General features: G+C 39.7%; 1 protein-coding gene across 8 annotated transcripts in view; it reads left to right on the plus strand.

Moving 5' to 3' along the window:
• KIAA0930 (KIAA0930 ortholog) overlaps window positions 1–23969 on the plus strand; it is a 69160-nt gene that overhangs the window by 29762 nt on the left and 15429 nt on the right. For 4 of the 8 annotated variants that reach the window (XM_035550987.2, XM_035550989.2, XM_035550994.2 and 1 more), the window contains 2 exons: window positions 20029–20136; window positions 21452–21529. In XM_035550987.2, coding sequence (XP_035406880.1) covers window positions 20029–20136; window positions 21452–21529 — 186 coding nt within the window. The remainder of the gene's footprint in view (window positions 1–20028; window positions 20137–21451; window positions 21530–23969) is intronic. The other 4 variants (XM_035550988.2, XM_035550990.2, XM_035550992.2 and 1 more) reach the window with 3 other exon arrangements.

Genomic DNA, 23969 nt, shown 5'->3' on the forward strand with positions numbered 1-23969 from the left:
GTGAGTAGTTATATATTTTAATCTGGGAAATTTAAGGTAATGTGGGGTTTGGTGTTTTGGAGTACCTACCACATAGGAAGAATTGCAAACCGATGATGGGGAACCTCCAGATCTGCCCACCATGAGAAATCATGCAAAGTAGGCACATAGGGAAATACTGTGGTTAACACTGTGAACGTCTGCAGCAGTTTAAGTGAGTTTCACTATCACCGACTTGGCGAGATAAGCGAGTTCGCACATTTTTGGAAGCTTTTATGATGGTCTCCCTGCATTTAGGGGAAAAGGAGGACATCCACACTGATTTTTGTTTCCCTTTTCATTGATGATACTTTATAAATGGAGAGTTTAAATATATAGAAAGGAGAGAAAAAGGAGGAGGAGGATGGTTACTAAAGTGTTTCTAGAAAAAAGCTTCCTAAGATACTAGCGTATTTGAAATATACAGCTGCTAAGTACTCAGTAGCAGAATACAAGCAGACTCCTAGAACTGGGATGCAGTAGTGACAAACAGTGGAGAAAATACTGTACTTTCACATATATAATCTACATTTAAGACCGTTTGCGCTCCTATAGAAGTACTGTTTCCTGAAAGCATGTAATCAGGTAGCCTAATGCTGCTGCATGGGTATTTTTCAGTTCAAGATTAGAGAAACTTCTCAGCATGTTGTGGCAGTTTTTCACCTTAGTTGGGGGAAACAGAAGCAAGAGAAATTATAATTTTATTGGGAATAAAGCAGATGACTGTAGAGGATTGAAAGAAGGAAGGTAATTGGGGGAAGAAGAGTCTGGGGTTAAGTTCCTGACATATGTAAATAGTGCACACTGATGTTGAGTCACAGATGTATGTGTATGGTGTATGTGAGTTACTTGTTTTTTCTTAAACTGGGTATACCCAAGTTCTTCAGGTTAAAATTTGACCATACAAGGAACTGTAATTGTCAACTCCCCTGAAAATGGGATTCTAAAAGACTTTCCAAAGGTTTTGTTGGAGAGATGGGAAATAGACAGGACTATCTTCTCTTTACCCCACTTCCCCATGGTCGGTCATGGCAACCAGTAAGGAGAAGATGGTAAAATATCGATCTTTTGCTGTCAGATTGGTAGTTTAATAGTTTTCGGCTACAAATTCAGGATAGCACACTTGCACTTTTAAGACTTTTGGAGGAAACTTTGATCCTAAGTCATTTGAATGACTACAAATTCCTGTTTCACATCAAACAACATTGTGGCTTTATTTAGCCTAATAAAAGCATGGATCATTTAACCTCTTGTTCTTCCCAACAAGGCAGGTGAACCTCAGAGGAAACGTGATTGCATAAAATTCATTCTCAGACCCCTGATCAATCTCTGTTTAACTTATTAATCAATTTAAAGTGTTTGAACCTCCCTTGGAGAGAAGAAAGTGAAATAACCCTTGCATTTGCTCTCAGAGCTTTATTTAAGCCTCATAAATAATTTTGATTTGTGAGTTTTTTCCTAAGTGGTAGTTATTACAAAATCAGCATTAGTGAATTGCTTGCCATAACAACTGACTTGGGGAGCATGCATTATAGCACATAGTGTTTTGTAAATCTCCCTTGACTGTTTGCATTTTGCTTAGCTTCCAAGAAATGAGCCTTTCCTATGACTGAAGTACTTTACTTAAATCTGAAGTTCTGAAGTTTGTGAAACTTCAGTTTTGTGGTTCTTTGATATTTGTGTAGTTCTCCTTCTGTTTTATTTTAACTGATTGCTCTGCAGCTCCAGATGCTCTTGTATCTGATTTTTGTGCCTGTTCTGTGCAGTGAGACACTGGACTACCCCTACTCTTTGAATTATAACTAGACAGGTTTTGATTTTGCTTTGTAGTTTTGTCAGCTTTCTTGAAAGATGGGTATCAAAACACCAAAGTTTTATCATTAAAAGGGGGAAAAAGCCAGAGAACAATTGTTTTTTAGAATCTCAAAAAGAACTTCCAAGTATCCCTGCCACCCACCAAATTGTGTACTCTCATTTACATCCCCAGAGGTAGATTGGAAAAGTGGAGAATGGGAGAAGTTTGAGGTTGCTTGGAACCTTGAAGAGGTACAACAAGAGCTACACCATGGGCTACCCCTTGTGTTGAGATGGTGTTGAACTATTAGTGGTGATCACCATCAGTGGAAATGATTTCTCCACTGGTTGCACAGAAGCCTGACTGTTAGGTATTTGTAGAATTGGGTCTATGTAGCTTCAGCATAGAGTAAAGAAGGTTCATTTTATTTTTTTCTGTAGACATGTATTTGCTCTTTGTTTGCCTGGCTTCTGTAGATTTTAACTGAAGAATGCTGGCAGAGAGACATGTGAGGTGAATCATTGTCCTGTGATATCTCAGTATTCGTTTACATTCATAAAAATAAGACCTGCAGAGCTTTGAGCACAGTAGTCTCCTGTAGGACTAATAACAATGACGGTGAAAGCAGATTGAGAGGAGAAGGGCTGTTTGAACACCAATAGTGATGTTTGGTTTCTGACATGATAAGCTCACACAGCATGTTCATATTATACACTACGGTGTGATGATTCATGTCAACAAGAAACAAGTGTTGATTTATTACTCTCTTGACGGTTTTGATGTCTGTCCTGTGTGATTTAAAAGTCATTCCTGCTTATGTTTTTTTCCCCTATGCTTAGTGGAGCTGGAGAGTGTCAGCAATAACATTTGAATTAAAATGTAGCAGAGGTAAGCAGAGTAAAAATATTAGGAGCAAGATTAGTGAGAGGCTCGGTTCAATTTTAAGGCGGAATGAGAAGGGCTTTGAATTCAGCTTGAGTAATGAGAACAGCTTGAAGTAATACAACTCATAATCTTGTGCCAGTATTGGTAGATGATGATAAGCTTCCCTATCATCTGAAATTTCATTTTAAAGAGCCTTTTAAATGACCTACTTCATAGACTCCTTAGTGTAAGGGTCTTTACATTTGCTTCTGTTTTCCACTTCAATTTCTAAGTTGCATATATCCAGGTGAAACAGCAATTAAGCCCTTAATATGGTCTATGCCATATCTAATTCTAGGTTACATCCATTACAGACTCCTGGATCCCAGAGAAGTGTCCTTTTTTTTCTTGGCATTTCCCAGTAACAGTCCAGCAGTTTTTCTTGCCAAGTTTAGAAGATAATTTTTCTCTCCGTCTTTAAGCAAAATCACAGACCCTATATGTCAGGATTGGTGAAGGCAGGGCAATGTGGAGCATAGTTCTTCTCAAGGTTAAGTGATTTAGTAGTTGTTTTTTAAGGTGGAATTCCTTTAACTTGTGGCTTTTTATGCACTATTAAGTAAAAATTAGAAAAATCCTTTTTGCTGCTGCCTCAGACACTAGCTGATATGACTGACTGGAAAATTCAGGCCCTGATCCTCACTTACAAAGGGTTCTGTACGTTACCAAAAGCCACAGCTTTAAGAGGTTAAAGCAGTTGGACTTGGGATTCTGATTTTAAAATGGCATTAGATCAAGATTTAATATCTCTGCCTCTTCCCCATGCAATAAAGGATTATGCTTTGTTACAGTTGCAAACTTCTGATCTTTCTGTAGAAAGAAGCTTTACTTTCTCATGGGGATTACGAAAAATACTAGTATGTTGTTAACAGAGACAACGGCTGAATAAGGATTTTTCTCAAAGAGTGATGTATCAGCAAAGCTAGTTTGTATTAGTGCCTTCAGTCTGGCATCTTGCTTTGTCACCTAACAAGGGTACTGTATTTACAGGGCAGAGTTATAAAAAGATGTATGCAGGACACTGTCAGTATATGTTCTGAGTGTGCCTGGATTTTGGAGTAGATCCTGTTTTATTCAGTGTCCTATAAATATGGAGGAGTGAAGTTGCTGCAAAATGCATGTGGTAATCATTCAGGCTGTTAAATCTTCACAGAGCTTAAGCTACTGATGTTGTGGCTGCAGCTTCAGAAACAGAAGTGAACAGGAGCAATGGTTTACATGTTTGTGTGCATCTGGACCTCTGACACAACAAATACTGGCTGTGTTGGGAGACCAGTGAGTTTCTGAAACTAAATGACTTTAGGCACATGACTCCCACTGAAATTCACAGCATTTCTTAGCTGCATCTCTAATTCACTTTAACCATCTGTCTGGCTGGAAGATTCAACAATCTGAACTCAGCACCCAGCAGAAATGAAAGGTGTTAAAAAATCTCCCATTCCTGTCCCTATTGTACCTCTCAGACCAGTGCTTTGTGAACACTAAGTAAATAGGATGTCCCCTGAAGAGCTACTTGGTACACTTTGTGGCTGGTCCACATCACCATTTGAATACAAAACAGGAAAGCAAATGGCCAAATTCTGTATCTTATTTGCCAATAAATTCTCTTCTTGTGCATGGATAGTATGCAGGTACAAACAATGATTATGACACGTGCAAGTCAATACAGAGAGACAACTGTTCTGCCTCAGCTCTTTGCTAAGCTCTTGGAGGTGTTGCAGTGAGTAGGAACAGTGGCTCCTGCAGAAAAGGAGAATGTAAACATATTACTCTCATTTTGAAACATGAAAGAGGAACGCTGGTGTTATCGGGTTGATGCTACAATTTTCTGTAAGGGACTCAACGTCTGAAATGCAGAGATCTGGCTTTTCTTGTACAACTAACTCTCCCCAATCCCTGTGTTTTGCTAATGTTTGGTTGTATAAATACATTAACATAAAGGAGTTGCTATTTGCTAGCCTCTGCTCATATTACATTTTTTTTGAAGACCATCTCCATATCCTGTGTGTGATATGACAGGCTGCTTGGCAAAAAAACAAAAATAATACCACGATGAGCGTAATGACATTTTTCCTGTGCAATCTGGATCCAGCTGTCTGTGACTTAGGACATGCTTGTGACATATCTGGCAGGCTAATGAGCATTAGGCTTGGAGATGCTTTCACTTTCTGTCCTTTTCCCTGAGTCAATTTGTGTCTGAGACAAAGCAAGCATGCAGCTGAAATACCTTCCTGGTATCACAGTCAGTAAACTCCTAACTCAGAAATGGGGTGTGGGCTGCAGGGGCATTTCTGGTGAATTGCTTTTCCATTGATTCGTGTATCCAACGAACTCTTTGTAAGAATTTAAATTGGGTGACAAGAAAGCAAGGATCAGAGGTTAATTTAGTATGAATTACACTGAAATGTGGCAATGCTGAGTCTTGTGGCTGAGAAGGTGCTCTCTTGTGTGACAAAGAAATTTAATCAGGAAGAACAGAAGCCTAGACCCAGTTTCCCCAACTGATAATATTGTAATGAGTAATTCAGTGTCACAAAAGCAGCATATTTGAGGCACCAGGGGTCTGAGGGACAGATGAACACTGCTAGGCTGGGCTGCTCACCCTGAAAAAGGTGCAAGTGTCTGCTTGGAGCTCCCTGAAAGCCTCATCAGGCTACTTCTTCAGCAGAGCACTTAGTGTGTTTGACTTAACTGTGTTTGTGGGTTACACAGTCTGTGTTGGCTTGCTCATGAGAGGTGTGAAAATGTCTGTTTTTGGTGTTCAAACTTGTATTCATGTACAATTGAACTGAAGCTCTGGAATATCATAACCAAGTCTCTAATGACACTAGTAATTAGAACTTAAGAGCCTACTCTACCACTTTTTTTCATCTGTTTTCTCTTCAGTAACAGTTTATACATTTCCACATCCAGCTGAGATGGTTTGAAAATGCAATGATTTATTAACATTCTGTAATCTTCCTTCTCCTGCATCTTTGCTGCCTTAGTTAATGATGAAGCATGTCTCCTCTTGTTTTGTCAACTGTATTCTGCAATTGGCACACCATGTGTTGCTTCAGGCACTCGTGCTTTTCTGTGGAGGACTTCAGAAAGGCTGGCAAATAGAGTAATAAGACGGCAATGAGCAAACTGTTGCATCTGAAAATATCAGTTACTCCGTAGTCTGGGGCCACAGTTGATAATGCTTAAATAGTCATGCTTGTATCTAGTCTTTCAGTTCTTGAATGTTGATTTAGCAGATTTATAAAACATTCAAGCCTGGGAATGAAAGTTGATGCAATTCACAGAGTATGAACGTCAGGTAGCAGCTAGGATTATTTTGTCATTATCTCAAATATAACGATATCTTGCCTTTCTGATTCTAGTCAGTGTGTTATAAATTCCAGCCTTGACTTGCTTAGGAACAGTTACAATGGCTTTCTTGGTGCCAAAGCTATGCTGGGGAAATACATTTTCCACACTCCACGTCTCGTGATTTTCAGATTGTTGTTTTCCCCTCATGTGTTTGACAGACATAATCAAACATTCAGACTGTTCCGGTAATTTGAACACCTTGCAGGTTTTTATTTTTATGTATACTAAAAATATATAAAATAGATCTAAAAATATACATATGTGCTTAGTTCTATCTATACCTCTTTCAGATATATTTATAACGCTTTTGCTATTACTAGGATTGCAAAGACAGAAATGGACTTCAATTTTTTACAGGAATCATGCTTGGTTGAAGTCAACTTTCAGGTGTGTGTGTCCCGTTAGCTGTGTTCAGTCTCATAATTTACTCATTCTTACTACCGCTTCAGATTAAGCTTCTTCATATACACTATGCAGATAACAGAAACACTAAGGTGTATAGGCTTGTTAAGTCCTTGTTTTCTGATTATGACATGCCAATCTAGAATCTCTTGTGCTTATTGAAAACAAGAAAAACGAATATATTTGATAGGAATTTCTTGTGATTAAGAATTATTTGTTACAAGAGCTGTAATCAATTTTAAGGTGTTTTCTTTACTATCGAGATGAACTTATGTAAGAATCAAAAAAGAAAACAATCTATTTAGAAAACATATGCTCTGTGCCTTTTGCTCTTGTCTCATCGGAAGTAAGTGGGATCTGACTTTAAGGTTTGCCATTCAGTTCGGAAACAGTCGTAGAACAAATTCAGTTCCTCCCCCAGGAGCACAGTTACTTAGAAGGAGATGATGCCAACAAGTCAAAGTGGGGTGATGTTCACGACTGTGCATCATCCTTTCTGAAAGGGGTTGGAATAAAGAGCACTGTAATAAAACTTGAATTTCAGGGGTCAGGACTCCACAAATCAGAGCACTTCTCATTTTAAGATAAACTAAGATGTTGACTTTAGGGCAGTCTTGTGCCATTAAGCTGTCATCTGCAACCAGATCAATAAATGACGGGAGAACAATTAGGTTCTAGGGAATTACAGCAGCACTGAAACCCATGTAAGTAGCGAGAACAGCTTTGCAGAACTGAGTATCAAGAAGAAAGGAAATGTGATGAGAATAAAGGCTGCATGTAAGTTGACTTTGCTGTTTTCAAGCTTGGACTGGCACTGAGGTTGCTCGGTGAAGAGTGACTGTGATGAGTCAACCAACCTGTAGGTACAGTTTCCTTTTTGTTATCCTCCAGCCTCAACCTTTCTGTGCCACTGCAGTTTAGTCAGTGGAAGGTACAAGAGGGTTGTGTAATGAGATGGTGCAAGAGCAGGTTTTAGCTTATCTTGCTCAGAGCTTTGTTTGTGGAACCATTCTGAACAGAAATACTAGAAATCTTATTGTTCAGATGATTTCCAAGGCGACAAAATGGGAGGCAGAAGAAGCCTCTCCTTAGGAATCAAGATAAATGACCCATGATGGTTTTATACCCTGACTTCCCTTTATCCTGTGTCTTAAAAAGCGCTTCAGCACTATAGTCAAAACACTAATGGGGTAGGGTGCAGAGCTCAGCTTTGCTGGCCATAACAGGTGTGTGAGGCTTTCTCCCTGAAAAAGTCTTGGTTAGCCCAAGAAAAGGTTCCCAAGCCCTCTAGTTCATAGTCATGGTGTTCCTGGAAGGATTTAAGGAGGGATTTCCCAAATGCATCTGTCCAGTTTCCTAATTGCAAGTGGAACCTTTAAGTGACATCAAAATATAAATTCATTTTACCATGCAATATTTTACTGACCTTTATTTTTGTACCAAAGAAACTTCTTATACAATCAAATGTTTTCTTTTTAGCTTCCCCAGCACTTATTACCTTCTTTGTAATCCTTACTGTTGCTTTATATATTCCTTATGTGAAGAGTAATAAATTTTGTGAGGTCTTCAGCTTTTAGTGACATGACTGCAAATAGGATGATAAATGTAGCAACTAAATTTGGTCCTAAAGAAAAGGCTATGTGTGGTGAATCTTCGTATTAATGAATGTTATATGTAGCTATTCCTCTTTGGACTCTTTGGAATCTGATCACAGTTACAGTGCCTTGCCTGTTTTTTTTAAACATTGCAATCTAAACTAATGTAGAGACACAGGTGTCAAATACACCCTGAAGCATGTGGGTAGACATTACAAATACTGGGAAAATTTTGAGGTGAAGTCCCAGATCCTCTGAAGTTAATGAGAATTTTGGAGAATTTTTGCCTTTTTTTTCCTTGCTTTTTTTTTTTTCTTTTAACTTCAGTGGGTGAGAATTTCATTCCCATTAAATATAAAGTTCTAAAATAAACTGGTCGGTGAGCTGCAGAATAATATAGCCGGGTCACTATATATCTGGTCTCTCAAAAAAATCTCCCTCAGCTACACTTGATTCTCCTCTTGTCCCTTTCCTGGGCCCCTCCAGTCCCCAGAGTACAGTTGATCTCTGCCCCCAGTGTCCCACCAGGAATGTCCCATGCCTCTTACCTGTGTATGTCCTTTTTCTATATGTTTTTCTTGGTTGCTACCAGAGCAAAAGGTAGCCTTCACCTTTTCTTGGTGGTTCACAGCAAATGGCTGCTGAAAAGTTAGAAAAAGGCTGAGTTTCCCTGGCCCTTCTGCACCAATAGTAAAAACATGGGGTTGTCTCACTGCTGATTGTTGTGATGATATGATCCTTGAGACCTCCGTCAAATTTGTTTGAAGTTGGCCAATACATTCGAAAGATGGGTGGGAGTAGGAAGGAAGTTGATGTGTTCTGCAAGTCCCATTTCCTTAAACTAAATGTTGAATTTTTTCCACCCATTATATGCACTATTATATCAGTAACCCTACACCTTTTTATGCATATAGCTAGTTTGCTCTAAGATAGAATCTGCCTGGTGATCCCATGTTCACATGAGGTGATTGCTGTTATCCTGAAGTCCTAAATACATGCAAGAAAAGAAAAGGGAGAGGACATTCTACAACAAGTTCAACTGCTTGTTCAAAGCAGCAAAGCTTCTTCAGGACAGGAAATACAGGAGCTATTCTTGCAACATAGTCTGGATGACTTTGACATGAGTGGGTCTCCCATTTACAGATAAATGTGCCAAAACTTTGTTTGTTTACATTCCAATTTTAAAAGCATGTACATTGGTAGCCCTCTGTGAACCCTGTGCTCCTGATGAGTACAAGCTGGAGTAGGAACGGTGTCTGTTACAGCAGCACCTTTTGTCTGTCATCAGCCATTCTGCAACTTGGGTGATGGAAGAGGGGGTAATCCACTGCTGCTCTAAGGTTTTTATTCCATCTGCAAACACCCTCCCATGTCCTTGCCTACAAATTCATGTAGCATTTATTTGAGGTAAATCAACCAAGTTGATGATAAAGCTAAATGTAAATCTTGCCCTTTGAGATGATGTGGGCTGCAAAGTTTCTCACCTGCAGGTCATGAGTGAGTAGGAGAGGTTAATCACCCAGCATTTCTCATGCCAACAAATGGAAGAGAGAGTCCAAAGCCATGAACAGATTCTTTGGGGTAATTACATTACGGAAAGATGAGAAACTGCTGTTGGCATGCGACTTGTCCCATTTGGACATCTGAAGGAACTTCTGAAAGATACTGGAGACTGAAATACCTTTTTGCTGTTCTGATTTATCTAGAGACAGTGGAAAGTAAAGTCAGCTTTTTAGATCGTTTACTGTTGCTTCTGTTGATATGGCTTTTGATTATACCAAAATGGTTATGGCAAGACATTTCAAAGTAATATTGCAACAAGTTTTATTTTGTTTCATTTTTTTAATTTGATTTTTTTCTGTCTGTAGCTGAACTTTGCCTCTTGCACAAAACTGTTCATAATCCCTTTATTGCAGTGGGCTTTGTTTCAGCTTTACAGCCACGGAGGGTGTCTAGTTGTCATAGGTACTGGACATTATGCTGCCTTTTATGTGGGCTTCAGAGTGTATTCCAGGAGTAGCAGGTACTAATTGTGAAAAATTAATAGTATCTGGGAAAAGGGAATTGGAATTTCATGTTGGAGGACTTTCTTACCATTGTCCTGTGGAGTTACTGCCAATGAAAATTACAGTAGCCAATAATCCTAAAGACCATATTATATCTGAAAAAAATCTTTTTCTTTTCAGTACAATTGCAGTGTTAAATACAATTGTCCCCTTTTAAATATTATTTTGGATATAAATATTTTAGGCAAGGCTAATAATGTAATCTGTTGCTAATGTCATTGTCCCTTCTGCAGCTTCTCTATATGACAGGACTAGGGATGCACCATTCCCACAGGGCTTCTCTGCATGCTCCAGAAAATGCCTGACTTCTTTGATTTTCTTCCCATTTAACAGAGACAGGTCTGTCGGTGCTGAGCAGATGAGTGAGCAGATGGATTTTCACGGGTGACTTGTTCAGATCAGTTCATGCTGTCTTATTGGGTATATATTCCACAACGATGCTTGGCAGCCTGTTACAAAACACATAAACTGCCTCATATACATGGCTGCATTGCTACAACTAATTGCCTGGTAAATAGGAAGCCAAAGTTTTTGGAGATTGGAGTAGACCTTGCCACACTTGGAGATTTCTTGTTCTGCAAAAATCCCGTATTTCTGTGCCAGAGTCCTGGAAGCTCCCATCATTCTACTACTGTCATTTCCTAACGAATTGTACCGTGTTGTTGATTTGTTGTAGTGCATAGGCAAAGAAGCCCAGGAGTGACCTGCATCTTTGTGCTTTGAAGGTGTGCAGTTTTTGCCCAAAGAGGCAAACACTGCTGTAAAGGCAGCTCCAGATGCTAGGGAAAGTTTGCATACACTTTGACAGATTTTTGGCAGGTCAGCTTCTGTGCAGCCAGCCTTGGGTCTGATGAGGAAGAGCTAACGCCAGAGCCACTGCAAGATTTTGGCATTGTCACACGGATCTGTGTTGCCACTGGGTTTCAGGTAACAGTCTCATCTCCCATGTTGCTTTTATCTGTATGAATTACTTCCACTCCCTTCCTAAGAGTCAGATGAGCTGGACTCACCGCACACAAACCCTCTCTTCTGGTACTGTGTGACTTTGGTTCAGACTGAATTTACCTCCTGATATCTGCTAATCTCACACTGGACACCTTCTGGTAAAAATACCATGGTATGTTCTGACCAGTGTACAATGTTCTGCACTGAATCAGGGTTATTGATTTTTGTTGTTGTTGTGTGTTTTTTAGATGCAGAAATCGATATAACCCCTTTATCTTCCCATCACCAGTATATTAAATGAACTTGAAACTTTTAATGAGGATGATTCAAAACTTAGGGTTGTTACATCTTTAAATTCGATACTGTTCTGAAAGTTAAAGGATGTGTGCACATATTTTGTTTGTTTAGTTAAAACTGTTAGGACCATGTCTACTGGGATTTGAAGTCTTTCAGAGGTACAGTAAAAGTCAAATAGAAAAGTGCATGCCCTTTATTTATGTTCTCATCGAAGTCCATGGGTTTTCCTTCTTGCATAAAGTCAGAGAACTTCTATCAGAGAACTTGTATTTGGCCCTTAATGCCTTTTCTGGACCCATCTAAGCATTCAAATACCTTATCACAGGTTGAGTGCTGCCTCCAAAGTGTATTTATATCTATGATAACCTTGTGTAAGTTAGTCATTGAGGTGATGTGGAAGTCTAAAACTGCATTGGTTTTTGAGAACACACTGAAGTAGTGGGAGTGAGAATTGATGTCTCTGAGTAAGTTGGGGAAAAATAGATTAAAAATAGATTTTTTGGTGGAAGGAGCTAAAGAGGACTGTTTATGCCCCAAACGTTGTTCTGACCAATCGGTTCTAATAAAAAGCTGCTGTAGTAATAAATTCTGTCTCTCTTGCATCCATAAACTGCTTTACTACAGTAGCAATATTGGTGCTGTATGAAGTGTTTCAAGTTACTTTTAACATAGATGTTCAAAGGATCCAGAAGGAAAAGGAATTTTAATGTTCTGCACAGCTTGGAAATATAACTGAATTTATAGTTAACCAACTGCACTAACTGCAACATTGATGTAATTTTTTTTTTTTCCTTGGCATTGCTTGATTTTATCGTTTAGCACCACTTCTTTGTTGCGCTTTTTCTCTGATTTTTTTTAAGAGATCTTTCATTCTCCTAAATTAAAAAATTTGTTGTAGTTTGTTTACACTGGTAAAATTTATCCATCCTTCACAGTCTTGGAAGGTAGCACATACGGAGAGAGCAGAACAAACTAGAAATGTGCTTGCGGGGTGGGGAGGAGGGAATCTGAGGCATGGGAGAGGACATTAGTTCCTTTGGTGAATTTAGAAAATTATTTAATTTGATTAATATTTTTAAGGTATCACTTCGGAATTGTACCTGTTTATTAAAGGGAAAAATAGTAAAGAGACAAACTAGTAAAGGGATAAATGTGAGAAAGATGCTTGAGTGTTGAAAGTCTCTGGGCTTCACAATAGATGAATGCACCATGTGATGGACCTTTTAAAACTGTGCTCTAGTGAACATGCTGGTGAATAATACTGCATTTGTAGAAGGAGGAGCAGTTTTTGAAATAAGCTTTTTTCTTTTGCTGTTTTTCCTGATCTTTTGAACCCCAAAGTTTGGTAGTGTAAAATCCTATAAATCAAGCTCCAGTCTCTGTGGGGCAGCTGGGTCTGAAGATCGTAGGAGGATTTCCTAGCTGAACTTGTAAGTTGTCCTGTAAAAAAAAAAAATCTTGGGTGCTGTTCACTGTCTCATCCTCCTCTCTTCACGCTTACCTCCCTCCCCTTTAACTGTTTTTTAGTGAATGTGGTCTAGGAAGCTGAAAAGTGGTACTATTACTAGCTAGGCTTGTAATCCTATTGGCTTTCTCTTAAAAGAAAACCAGAATCTACTTTGTTGGTATTAAGAAGCCATCGAAAAAAAAAAAAGAGTAGCTTCTTGTAAACTGCGTTCTTATTATCCCATTCTTTCCCTGCTGCCCAACTGACAGCCTGTGTTGATTACAGATTTCTTCTGAGGAGTTTTTCAAGGGCTTATGAGCTAAGCTGTGCAAACAGGGTGATTTTCAATTCACACAGGTGTCACTAAATAGCTCTAATGTATTGGGAACTACATGGAATTAATCCTGTCCTGTGGGAGGGTTTTTTTGGGGGGGTAAAAGCAAGGGGGTTGCTTCATATCCTAGTGTTCATATTATTAATATCAATTTAAAAGATTGGTCATGTTCTTGTAAGCTTTGGGGAGCAAATGGTCATGATAGTGAAAAAGTAACCATTTTACCACAAATATTTTAAACCTAGACCAGAGTCTCAGATGGATTTTTCTCAGTTTTATGATTAAATGTTTCAGCTGTCTGTAAGTGTATAACTAATGCATGCGGTATATTGGTTTCCAGTATAAAATCTGTGATTTTCTATCACTTGAGTTGTTCAGCAAACATAATCAGCCTGTAATACATCTCTCTGAAAGGCATATTTCTGTGCATAAAACTCATCAGTGTTTATCTGCAATAGATGCTTTGTTCCTTCTCGCTTAGGGTGTTACTTCTGTGCAGATGATCACTCCTGACAACAGCTCCAGTAATAACACGTGTCCTCTGCTGCAATAAGCTCATGCTGGCCCTGCCACACTCCCTCCAGTGCCTCTGGTGTCACACTGGTGCAGGCACAGGCATTGCAGTGCAGAAGGACGTGAAATCCTTGAGACAGACCATAGCTTGCCTAGTATGCAAGAGCTGTGCGAGAAGGTAGCCAGAATATTTGCCAGTCATGGAAAAGAAATGGGGTAAGGAATGGCAGGATGATGGAGGAGGGTGTCCTGGCTAGCTGAAGTGGCAAAAATGGAGTGGGCAAAGTCAGGGAAATGACACCAGGTGGAGGTGTTTGTAAGGTGGCTCTGCAGGGACGAGTGGCTGGGATGGTAACATCACAGCAGATTCAGATTTGTGGGTGACACAGATTGGTGGCACATGAATTAACAGGGAGGGCAGCACCATCGGACTGCGCGATCTGATCCCTGAGAAGTGTGGATCTGTTTGTTAATGTTGTAGTTCAACACGTCAGTGTCGGAGTGCGTGCAGGGTTTAGAAAAGATACACAAGCCGTGGAGCACAAGTTATTTAGCATGAGATCATTGATCCTCTGTGCAGAAAGGAAGCAATCCTGAGGTGTGTAAACAGGGGAGTAGTAGGAGTGTGTGCCAGTGCTGTGCCAGTACCAGGAAACTGCAGTACTGGGGAAATACTGAGGGTCAGAAAAAGAGCACAGTCTGCAGAGCTGCCCTGCTGTGGGAGGCACAGAGACCTCCTAACAGAATTCTGCACAATTCAGAAAGGTTAATGAACAACAAATTTAAAGTATGCACGTTCCTTCATGGAAAAAAATAAAAATAAAAACCACAAATATACATACATACATATATATATACACACATTGAGTATTAAAAAACTTCCTAATATAGTGGAAATACACATGGCAAGAACCAGAGGCTGAAAAGTGAAAGCAGCTGAATTAAATGAAGTTGCACGTTTTTAGCCAAGAGGATGATTAATCATTGGAACAAATTCTCAAAACAAGGTATTTTCCTAGGCACTGTCTAGTCAATTGTCATTAACTTGGCTTTATAAAGAAAATGTCAGGGTAAAATGTCTGTGGTGCATAGGAGGTCATCCTGGCTGATTTAATTCTCCTTCCTAGCCTTAGCTTGCGAACTCCGTGAAAACTGCATGAAGGTGTCATAATGGATTTCAGCTTGCTGAAACTGTAGAAGGGTCATTATCTTGACTTGAATGGGGAAATCTAGGTTAGCTTTTGGATGTTGCTGGTAATAAATAATTAGTATTTATGCAATTATTTCTATTAATAATTTTTTCACATGTGCAGGAAGGTGCCTCTAATCTAAAGCCAGATGAACAGACATCAAGGTGAGATATGTCCAAGTGAATCAGCAGCTGACCTGGAAAAAGACCCAGTCTGAGACAGGCATGTTTTCATGGGAGGACTCAGCTGTCCCTGAAATCCAGTGTGTTCTTCAGTCTGTATCATTTCTTAACTCTGGAAAGCCAAACATGACAATGTGAATAAAGCCCAGAAAATCACAAAACTGTGTACTGAAAAGCATGAGATCCTAATCAAATTGTATGCATATAAAATACATTTTTATATATTATATAGAGTAGTGTAATACATTATATATATATATGTCATAAATATAACAAAATATAAAATATATTATATATTTTTATATAGGTATAATGTTAAACCAAACAACAACAACAAAAGATTTACATTTACTGCATGATTTCTATGTAAATATAAGGCAACACTTCTGTGTATTTCTCTTCAGTCAGGAAACACTGCTCAGCATTGTCAGCATCAGCTTACCTACATTTATGTAATGGTTTCTGTTACTTGGAACCTGTTGAGATTTTTGGCAGCTCTCCTATTTATTGGTGTCTGAACACTTACAGGTTAGAACAGGGAATGTGTTAGTCTTCTGTTTTCCGGTACTGTCAATCCCAAGTGTCTTCTAGCAGTGCTGCAGGTACTTAAATAAAGAAGGTTAGTACTTACCCTTGATTTTTAGATTTTTGCAAGAAATTAAGAAAATCCCATGATGCCAGTTGAAAGATAGCTAATTGCACCGTATTTGAGATCTCATAACTGCTATTCTTTTGCACATAAGTGACCTGAGAAAGGAATAGGGGCTTCAGGTTTTGATTTTACATTCTTGGCATATATGCTGCTTCTATATAGTACCAGGAAGATAAGCATACAAATGCTGAATGAGCTTGCCAGGAAAGTGAACAAATTAGGTCAGCCTGCCAAAGAATTTAGATTGTTAATTACTACTGTTTAATATCAGCACGTATGAAACAGTTACTTTGAACAGAAATTGTTTAAAGTTTTGTGTATTTTTTTAATGAACATTTTCTTGTGAATGATTGATTTAGATGCCTCCTTTAGTAGCTAATACTAAACAAATGGTTGCAGGCTCCACATGAGGTCAGCCCCAGTCTTCCTTACATCTTTGGCCCTGCCTGGGACTACACAGTGTGCCAGTGGCAGTGGGATCATTTACTACAAGTTGAACCAAGCCTGCTGATTTATTTCCTATAATATCAAATGGCCACCATCACATAGCACCATGGCAGAAGAGGGAGATTAAATTATTTTGGGAGCTATGGCACTTGCACGGGAAACCAAACCCCTGGAAGCTGCCGTTTGCGTTGGCCAATCCAGATTCAGCACTTTGTTCTATCCTGAGATGTCTTTTGGATATTTCTGGAAGGTAATTGTTTGGAAATGAATATGAGACAGATGTTGCAGATCCTGTGGTTATAAGATACCAGGTGAGATTTTCCAAAAGTGACTCGTAATTTGGGTGTCTTCACGATGTAGCATGTCAGCTGGTCGGTGGGGAGTGGTGGTGCTCTTTGTCATGAGGACAAGAGCTCGTTGCATTTTGCTCCTCAGATCCCTTTTACAGTGGTGCCTGAAACTACAGGCTGCCATGGCAGGTGATGGCTAGCCAGGCCCACATTGTGGAGAGCATTCAGAAGTCCATTTTCTGCCCTTCTCTGTTTGGATTAGCACTGCTTCTGTAGCCTCTGCCTGCTGATGCCTGCTTTCTCTCTGGGAACAGACCGTCCATGTCCTTGCTGGTGTGACCTGTCAAACCAAGGTGTGGTGCTTTTACTTGGGTGGGCAGCCGAGCTCCACCACAACCACTCTCTCACTCCCCCTTCCCAAAGAGGAATGGGGAGAAAATACGATGAAAAGGGGTCAAGGGTTGAGATAAGGACGAGGAGATCACACAGTAATTATTGTGATGGGCAAAACAAACTCAGCATAGGGACATAGTAAGATTTATTACCTATTACTAACAAGTTAGAGAAGTGAGAAACAAAGGAAAGAAACCAAAAGCACCTTCCTCCCCATCCACCCTCTTCCACATCCTCCCCCCCCCGGAGCGGCACAGGGGAATGGGAGAATGGGGGTTATGGTCAGTCTATAGCGCTTCTTCTCTGCCACTCCTTCTTGGTCACTCTCGTCCCCTGTGCTGTGGGGTCCCTCCCATGGGATGCAATCCTTCCTGAACTGATCTGGCGTGGGCTGCCCACAGGCAGCAGCTCTTCAAGAACTGCTCCAGATATGGGTCCGTACCACAGGGTCCATCCCTCAGGAGTGAACTGCTCCAACCTGGATCCCCCACAGGCAGCAGCTTCTGCCAGGTCACCTGCTCCTGCGTGGGCTCCTCTCCATGGGCTACAGGTCCAGCCTGGAATCTGCTCTGGCAGGGGTCTTCCACAGGCCGCAGCCTCTGTCGGTGCAGGTCCACCTGCTCCACCGTGGTCTCCTCCACAGGCTGCAGGGTGGAACCCTGCTCCACCGTGGTACTCCATGGGCTGCAGGGGGACAGCCTGCTTCACCATGGTCCTCACCACAGGCCGCAGGGGACTTCTGCTCCGGTGCCTGGAGCACCTCTCCCCCTCCTTCTTCACCGACCTTGGTGCCTGCAAGGCTGTTCCTCACACCTCTCACTCTCCCAGCTGCTGTGTGTGTCGCAATGTGTTTTTTTTTTTTCCCTGTCTTAAATATTCCCTCACAGAGGTGCAAAACAACATCACTTATTGGCTCAGCTCTGGTCAGCAGTGGGGCCCTTACCAAACATGGGGCAACTTCTAGATCCTTCTCACAGAAGCCACCCCTATGGCCCCCTGCTACCAAAACCTTGCCATGTAAACCCATTACACAAGGTCTGTGCCTCCTGCAGTTTCTAGCCTGGCAAAAAAATGATCCATCTCCTTTTGAATTACAGTAAAGCTTAAGTGCTTGGCACTTGAGGCAGAGATTTGCTATGAGCCGCGTTGTCCTGACTTGCATGTTGTTCTGCCTGGGAATCAGACCCTAAGTTAGTGGAGAAACTCCCCTAACCTAGGGAAAAATGTCACAGTTGATTAGAGAGAGGCTGTTCCCTGTTGTTATCTGTAACGGGATGGGAGGGGTGTTAGGTGAAAAAGCTCTGATCCAACATTGTAATTGCTGGGGAGAAGATCAGCATCTGAATTAACTTCATGGCCAGAAAACAGTAGTGGCCAAATTTTGCAAAGTGAGATTTAGAATTAAAGAGGTGATTAAATTCTGCCTGGGTTAAAATAGAGGCTTCATGGGCATGGAGGCAAAGTGGACTGAGGTGGTGTCTGCTGTGTGCTTCATCTCATTTACCCTGGTATTAGCTAAACCTGGAGTTGTACCCTTTAACTGCTCAGTTAGGGTTGCCTTCATCCAATCCTTCCTTTCTAGAGAGCCTGACTTTGTCTCACAAGGTATTTCTGAAATCCTGTGACTATGTGTTTCTGTGCTGTTAGGCAAGAAAATGCAAAAATCACCTTAAGTTTATTTGGAGATGAATTTAGATGAGATCATTGCCCTCAGCTGCCCCCAGCTTAGTCTTAGTTTTTCACAGTAACTCTCAATAATTTGTGCAATCATGCTGCCAGTAGAAAAACTCATGGTTAGGAGCTTTAGAAATACAGGAATGACATCTGTATGTGTCTGTAGTGTTTTAAAAAGATATTTGTAAGTGGAAAAAAAATCATAACAAACAATGCATTCAGCTTTCATGTTATCCAGTGATGGTATCAGCCTGAAATGTTGCAGTGTTTTCTTCATCTTCACTATACTTCAGCCTGGTGATTTTGTCCTTCCCAGAGGACTTGAAATAAAGATGCATTTACTATAGGACCTAATCCTACTCCATTTGATTTCATTCGTGTATTCAGGCTTCTATGACAATCTATTTTCTAATAAACTAGCTTTACCCTTTTTTCTCCGCCCTATCCAAACAAAATAAAAGGTTCAGGAGTTGCCCTGTTTGCATCTATGTTAACTGGTCACAGTATTCCAGATATTTTAACATATAATTAAGGAATGTTAACGTTAACCAAAAAGATTTTTGACAAAGAGAAACAATTGTTTTTCCAGGTTTATCAAGACAGTACATAGCTTTGGCGTCTAAAAAGTGTACTACCTACCTATTCCCCTATTTTGTTTTACTCACTATTTCAGAGGGTAAGCTGTCCTGCAGATTTTTTTGTAAAGCGTCTTTAACTGCTTTAAAGCATCTTAAAACTGCTCTTTAACTCTGCGCACTACATTAAGTTAAGTGTTAGTTATTGTCTCAGTTGCTTCAATTTATTAGCACTTGTGGGGTTGTTCTTGCTTTCTGAGATTACTTGGGCTTTTTGGTCTTTGCTTCTTTTTTAGTACAAATGAAAATTTCATACGTAGCTGGACAGTTAGTACTGTCAGTGTGTAACATGTAGAAGAGGGTTTACCAAAATGATTTCTGTGAACTTCATCATCCCAGAGTCTTCCACGGCACTTGTGAACAAGCTGAGTTCTTTCCTCCTGCTGCCACAGTGATGTGCAGATTTGTTTCATTTTCATTTTATCCCTGGTGGCATTCATCTGGCTTGGGGTAAAGGGGATTCTTCATCTGTAGGCTCTTTGGGATGAAGGTTTGTCACTGCCGATGAGATGGCTTTGAGTTCCACTTCCCTCTGCATTGTGTTTTTCTTCAAACAGCTACCAGCTGACAATGGTGAGTGTTACTCTGGTGACATGTTTGATTCCAAAGGATTATGTTGAGAGAAATCTGTGTGTGTGGAAGGCAAATTGTATTTATTTACTTATGCTAAAACATAGCCATCATAAGGAACAAATGAAACTTCACTTCTGTGCAAAGTCTTCCTCAAGGGCTGGCCTTGCATGGTCAGCAAAATCTGATCCTGACAGAAAAATATATCAGGAAGCTATGCAATGTGCAATTTCTGGTGTCAATATTATGTATGCATATAGGTACCTTCAGATAATATTTTTCAAGAAGATGTGATATTTTCTTAGCAGGTTGAAGTTGAAGTTTACCGAAGAGATTCTAAGAAGCTTCCTGGGCTGGGAGACCCTGACATTGACTGGGAAGAGAGCGTCTACTTGAACCTCATTCTACAGAAGGTAACAGTGATGCTTATTTAATTTTTATGAGCTATTTATGCTAGAGAGGTTTCAGGGAAGGCTTTGATCTGCCCTATTTCCTCTTTAGCTTTGGGGATTCGAACACTTCTGGAGAACAGAAACAAAGCATGTTTTTTATTTTGCCTTTCAGAGTCTAAATGAACAAAACCTGAGATAGTTTTTAGTAGAGTCCTGATAGTTTTCTTCAAAACCTTTAAATATACCCAGTGAAGCAGAGCTGAATTTTATTCTCTTAAAAGTTTTACAAAATGGCAGGCTTTGCTAAGTATAATAGTTTGAAAGTGAATGAGACTGTTAAACTAGCAATGTTTTCATTAGAGTTCACAATATTGGTACAGCTAAGAGAGGAAACTGTGAAGTGAAAATGCAGTAAAGGTGTTATGTATTGCACTGGGAGTTTGCTGTTCTTGACATCAGAGCTTTAGTAAGCCTTTTCTGTTTGTTGATGGGAAGATTAAACTAACATGTTATATTTATTTTTTTAATTAACTTATGTGTTCTTCAGTTATTACATATGTTACATTGGTGCTTTGGGAAGGTGAACAATACTGTAGTCATTCTAGATCTTTGAAAAGTTTTGTCAATTATGATCCCAAAATGAGAGACTGCTGGCTCATTGCACACATCCTGGAGAATAACTTGTTTTTATTCTGTCCCCTTCCTCCCAAAATTCTCATTGCAAGCCTTCTCTGTAGAGAGCAGTTTCTGCGCTTATTTAATGATGAATTAAAACAGAATCTGTTTGCTACAGTCAGAATTCAGAAGATAACGTTACAGCTGGCATTGCAGTCCAGAGTTGTAATACATGCACCTTATAAGTTTTTTCAGGTTGTTTGGCAGGCTACGTTAATGGTTTCTGATCTCTCTAGTGTATTGCTTGTGTTCATTATTGCTTCCATTTCTTTCTTTTTGAAGGGAGGATATATTTTCCATTCCTACCTTAAAGTGTTCTTCTGTGTGGCATGCATATTCCACAGCTGACTAGTAAGCTTAATGGTATACAATGCTGATAGGAGTTTATTTACCCATAGCTTGTGCGCTCCAGCACGTATATTTATAAAAGATTTCAGTACTGCTGATATAGTAAACAAACAAAAATATTGTGGGCTACCAAGAGAATTGCAGGAGTTTTGGGATAGTAAAGAGAATGAATGAAATAGCAATACCAAAACAGTTTACTTTTAGTTAGAGCCGAAAAAAATGAAGGCAGAATGTGTTCTGCTTCGTCCACATGAGTGTTTTTTATTTTTTCTAACTCTAAATCTTCATTTGTCTATCTGGTGTGCTGTTTTAGCTGGATTATGTGGTGACGTGTGCTGTGTGCACACGCTCCGATGGAGGAGACATTCACATTCACAAAAAGAAATCTCAGGTGAGACTAGCCTATGTTTAAACATGGATAAGAGCATCCAGTATTACCTGATCCTAAAAGCTGTATCAACACCAGGACAGCAGTTCTCATGCTGTGTTCTGTCACAGATTCACCCTTGTCCAGCAGCTCGAGCCTGTCTGCTGACATTTCCTGCCAGTCAGCTAAATGTGCTTTATAGCCCATCTCAAAAAGCCATAAAGACCTCCCTATGCTCTCAAGATTTATGTCATTGCTTACTGCATTTGGGGAGAGTGTGCTGGAGGGAGTATGTCTAAGTGTTAAAAATAATCTGAGGGTAAACCCAAAATTGTACAAGACATGAGTTACAAGAAACCTTCAGGGTTAATCTGTAATACAGGGATATTAAATGATAGACTATTTACTGATTACCAATTTCTTTTTATTGTTTTATGTGATTCTTGTTTTCTCCCTTCAACTGCTCTTTCCTTCCATCACTACACAGAAGGCTTTATCACTTATTTGTGTGCAGTATAAAGTTAATCCACGTTTTAGCATAGTGGAGGAGACTGAATAATTAAGCATGGGTAGGAATAAGAAATGCTAGAGTTCTTCAGTTTCCAGCAGATCTTGCAACAACTTTTCCTAGCTGGCAAAAATTCTACTTCAAAAGGCTTCTGTTGCATAAACTGTTTATCTCAGGCATTTCCATTCCTTTAGCTCACTCAGCTGCTTGTGTGGCTTTACCTAAAATAAGCCAATATTTTTTAATCCTTTAATATTGTTTTACCACATTGAACTCAGTTGTTGTTTTGCCTACAAAGAAAACCAGCAATGCTGATCATTTTATTTGTAATTAGTGTGTTGAGCACACAGTTCCCTTCTGCCGGTTCAGTTAAGATACCATGTTAGATCACTGACAACAATCCTTTTATTTCTCATTGCTGTTTCTGCTGTGTAAAAGTCCAAATTTCACTCAGAGTTAACTTCTGCAAAGTTCTTTTGAGAAAAAGAAATCTGTAAATATTGCATGCCTGTTTGAAAACTAGGAAAATGAGGATAAGAGGCCTGTGTGAAGCATGTGAGCAGTATTCAGAATAAGGAGAAGGTTTTCTGTTCCTCATTTTTAGAGGCTTATAATGTGAGGCTGCTTACAAATTTTTCTTTGTCTCCCCTTTTCTAGGAGAAACCCAGAACACATTAGAATTTATCAGTACATACAAATAACATTTCTAGCTGTTATATGAAGAGAGAGAAAAGACAATTCTAGGTACTGTGGAAAGCATATTTGCGTTAGGGCATTTCATTGGAATATGCACCATTGAGGCCGTTCATCTTAAATGAACAAAAGCCAACATTTTAAGATCTTTATTACTCTGCTTATCTTGGTTTAGAAAGCATATATTACCCTCTCCGTACACAACCAGATATTGAATAGGGAGAAATCCTGTGCAGGATTATGACATGCTATACTGCTCCAGAGCTGTGACAGAGCTACTGTGCTCATACCAGGAGAGTACCTAGGGCATGAAACCAGTGTAAAAAGAGGCTGACTTTCCCCTAAATTATTTTTCAGACTGTATCGTTTTTCTGTTGGTTCGACAATAAGATCTCTAGAAACTATATTTTCCTTTGGTGTATGTGACTGGAGATGAGTTTGGGGTGGTTTTTTTGGCTTTACATTGGATGGCATAAGAACAAGGGTGCCTGGAAGATGTCCTTGTTTCAGGCAGTGCAAGCCTGATCATTGGCAAGTCATGTTACTTTCTAATGTAATTAAATTAGCCCGTGGTGGATGTGTTGAGATTCATCATGTTACTTTAATTCAAAGCTTTGTGAATGGAGGTAGAAGCAAAGAAAGCTTTATCAGTATGAATTCTTCTGCTTTTTAACTGTTTTAATATTGTTGGAATGATAAAATCTAAAACCTTTAGCTTTTTATATGTTGATTGTTTTGAAGAGAGAAAAGAACAAAGGAGATGAGGAGTTGCTTCAGAGGGAGGAACGTGTAACAGGAAGCACAGTGGCTAGGGAAAGAAACAGAAGTAGAAGATGGGGGTGAGAAATCAAGTTCTTGTCCTCCTGAGAGCCTCACGTCTCATTACTGAGCAATATTGATCTTATTGTGAGACTAAGCAAACAATAATAACAAAAATCATTGTACAAACAAATAATGTTAGGTCAGCTATTCCACAGTAACTTTCTTGCTGTGTGCTTTTGTATTGCAGCACATTGCAGCAACTTAGAAATAACTTGAGGGGGATGCCTTAGCATTACTATAGGTTGGTGAGAGGAACGCACAGAGAAATTTACTATGCAGTAACTGATAACTTGCACATGAAAATTCAAGGATTTAACAGGTGGGAGGTTCTATCATTATTGCAAGCTCAGCTTTGCTTGAAGGATGTCCAGCATTCCTAGCAGAAGTGCAAGTGTTGGCTGATTGAGCAGTGCTGGACTGTGGTGTTTTGGTACTGCTTGC

The sequence above is a fragment of the Cygnus atratus genome, chromosome 1, assembly GCF_013377495.2.
Source record: "Cygnus atratus isolate AKBS03 ecotype Queensland, Australia chromosome 1, CAtr_DNAZoo_HiC_assembly, whole genome shotgun sequence".
NCBI lineage: Eukaryota > Metazoa > Chordata > Aves > Anseriformes > Anatidae > Cygnus > Cygnus atratus.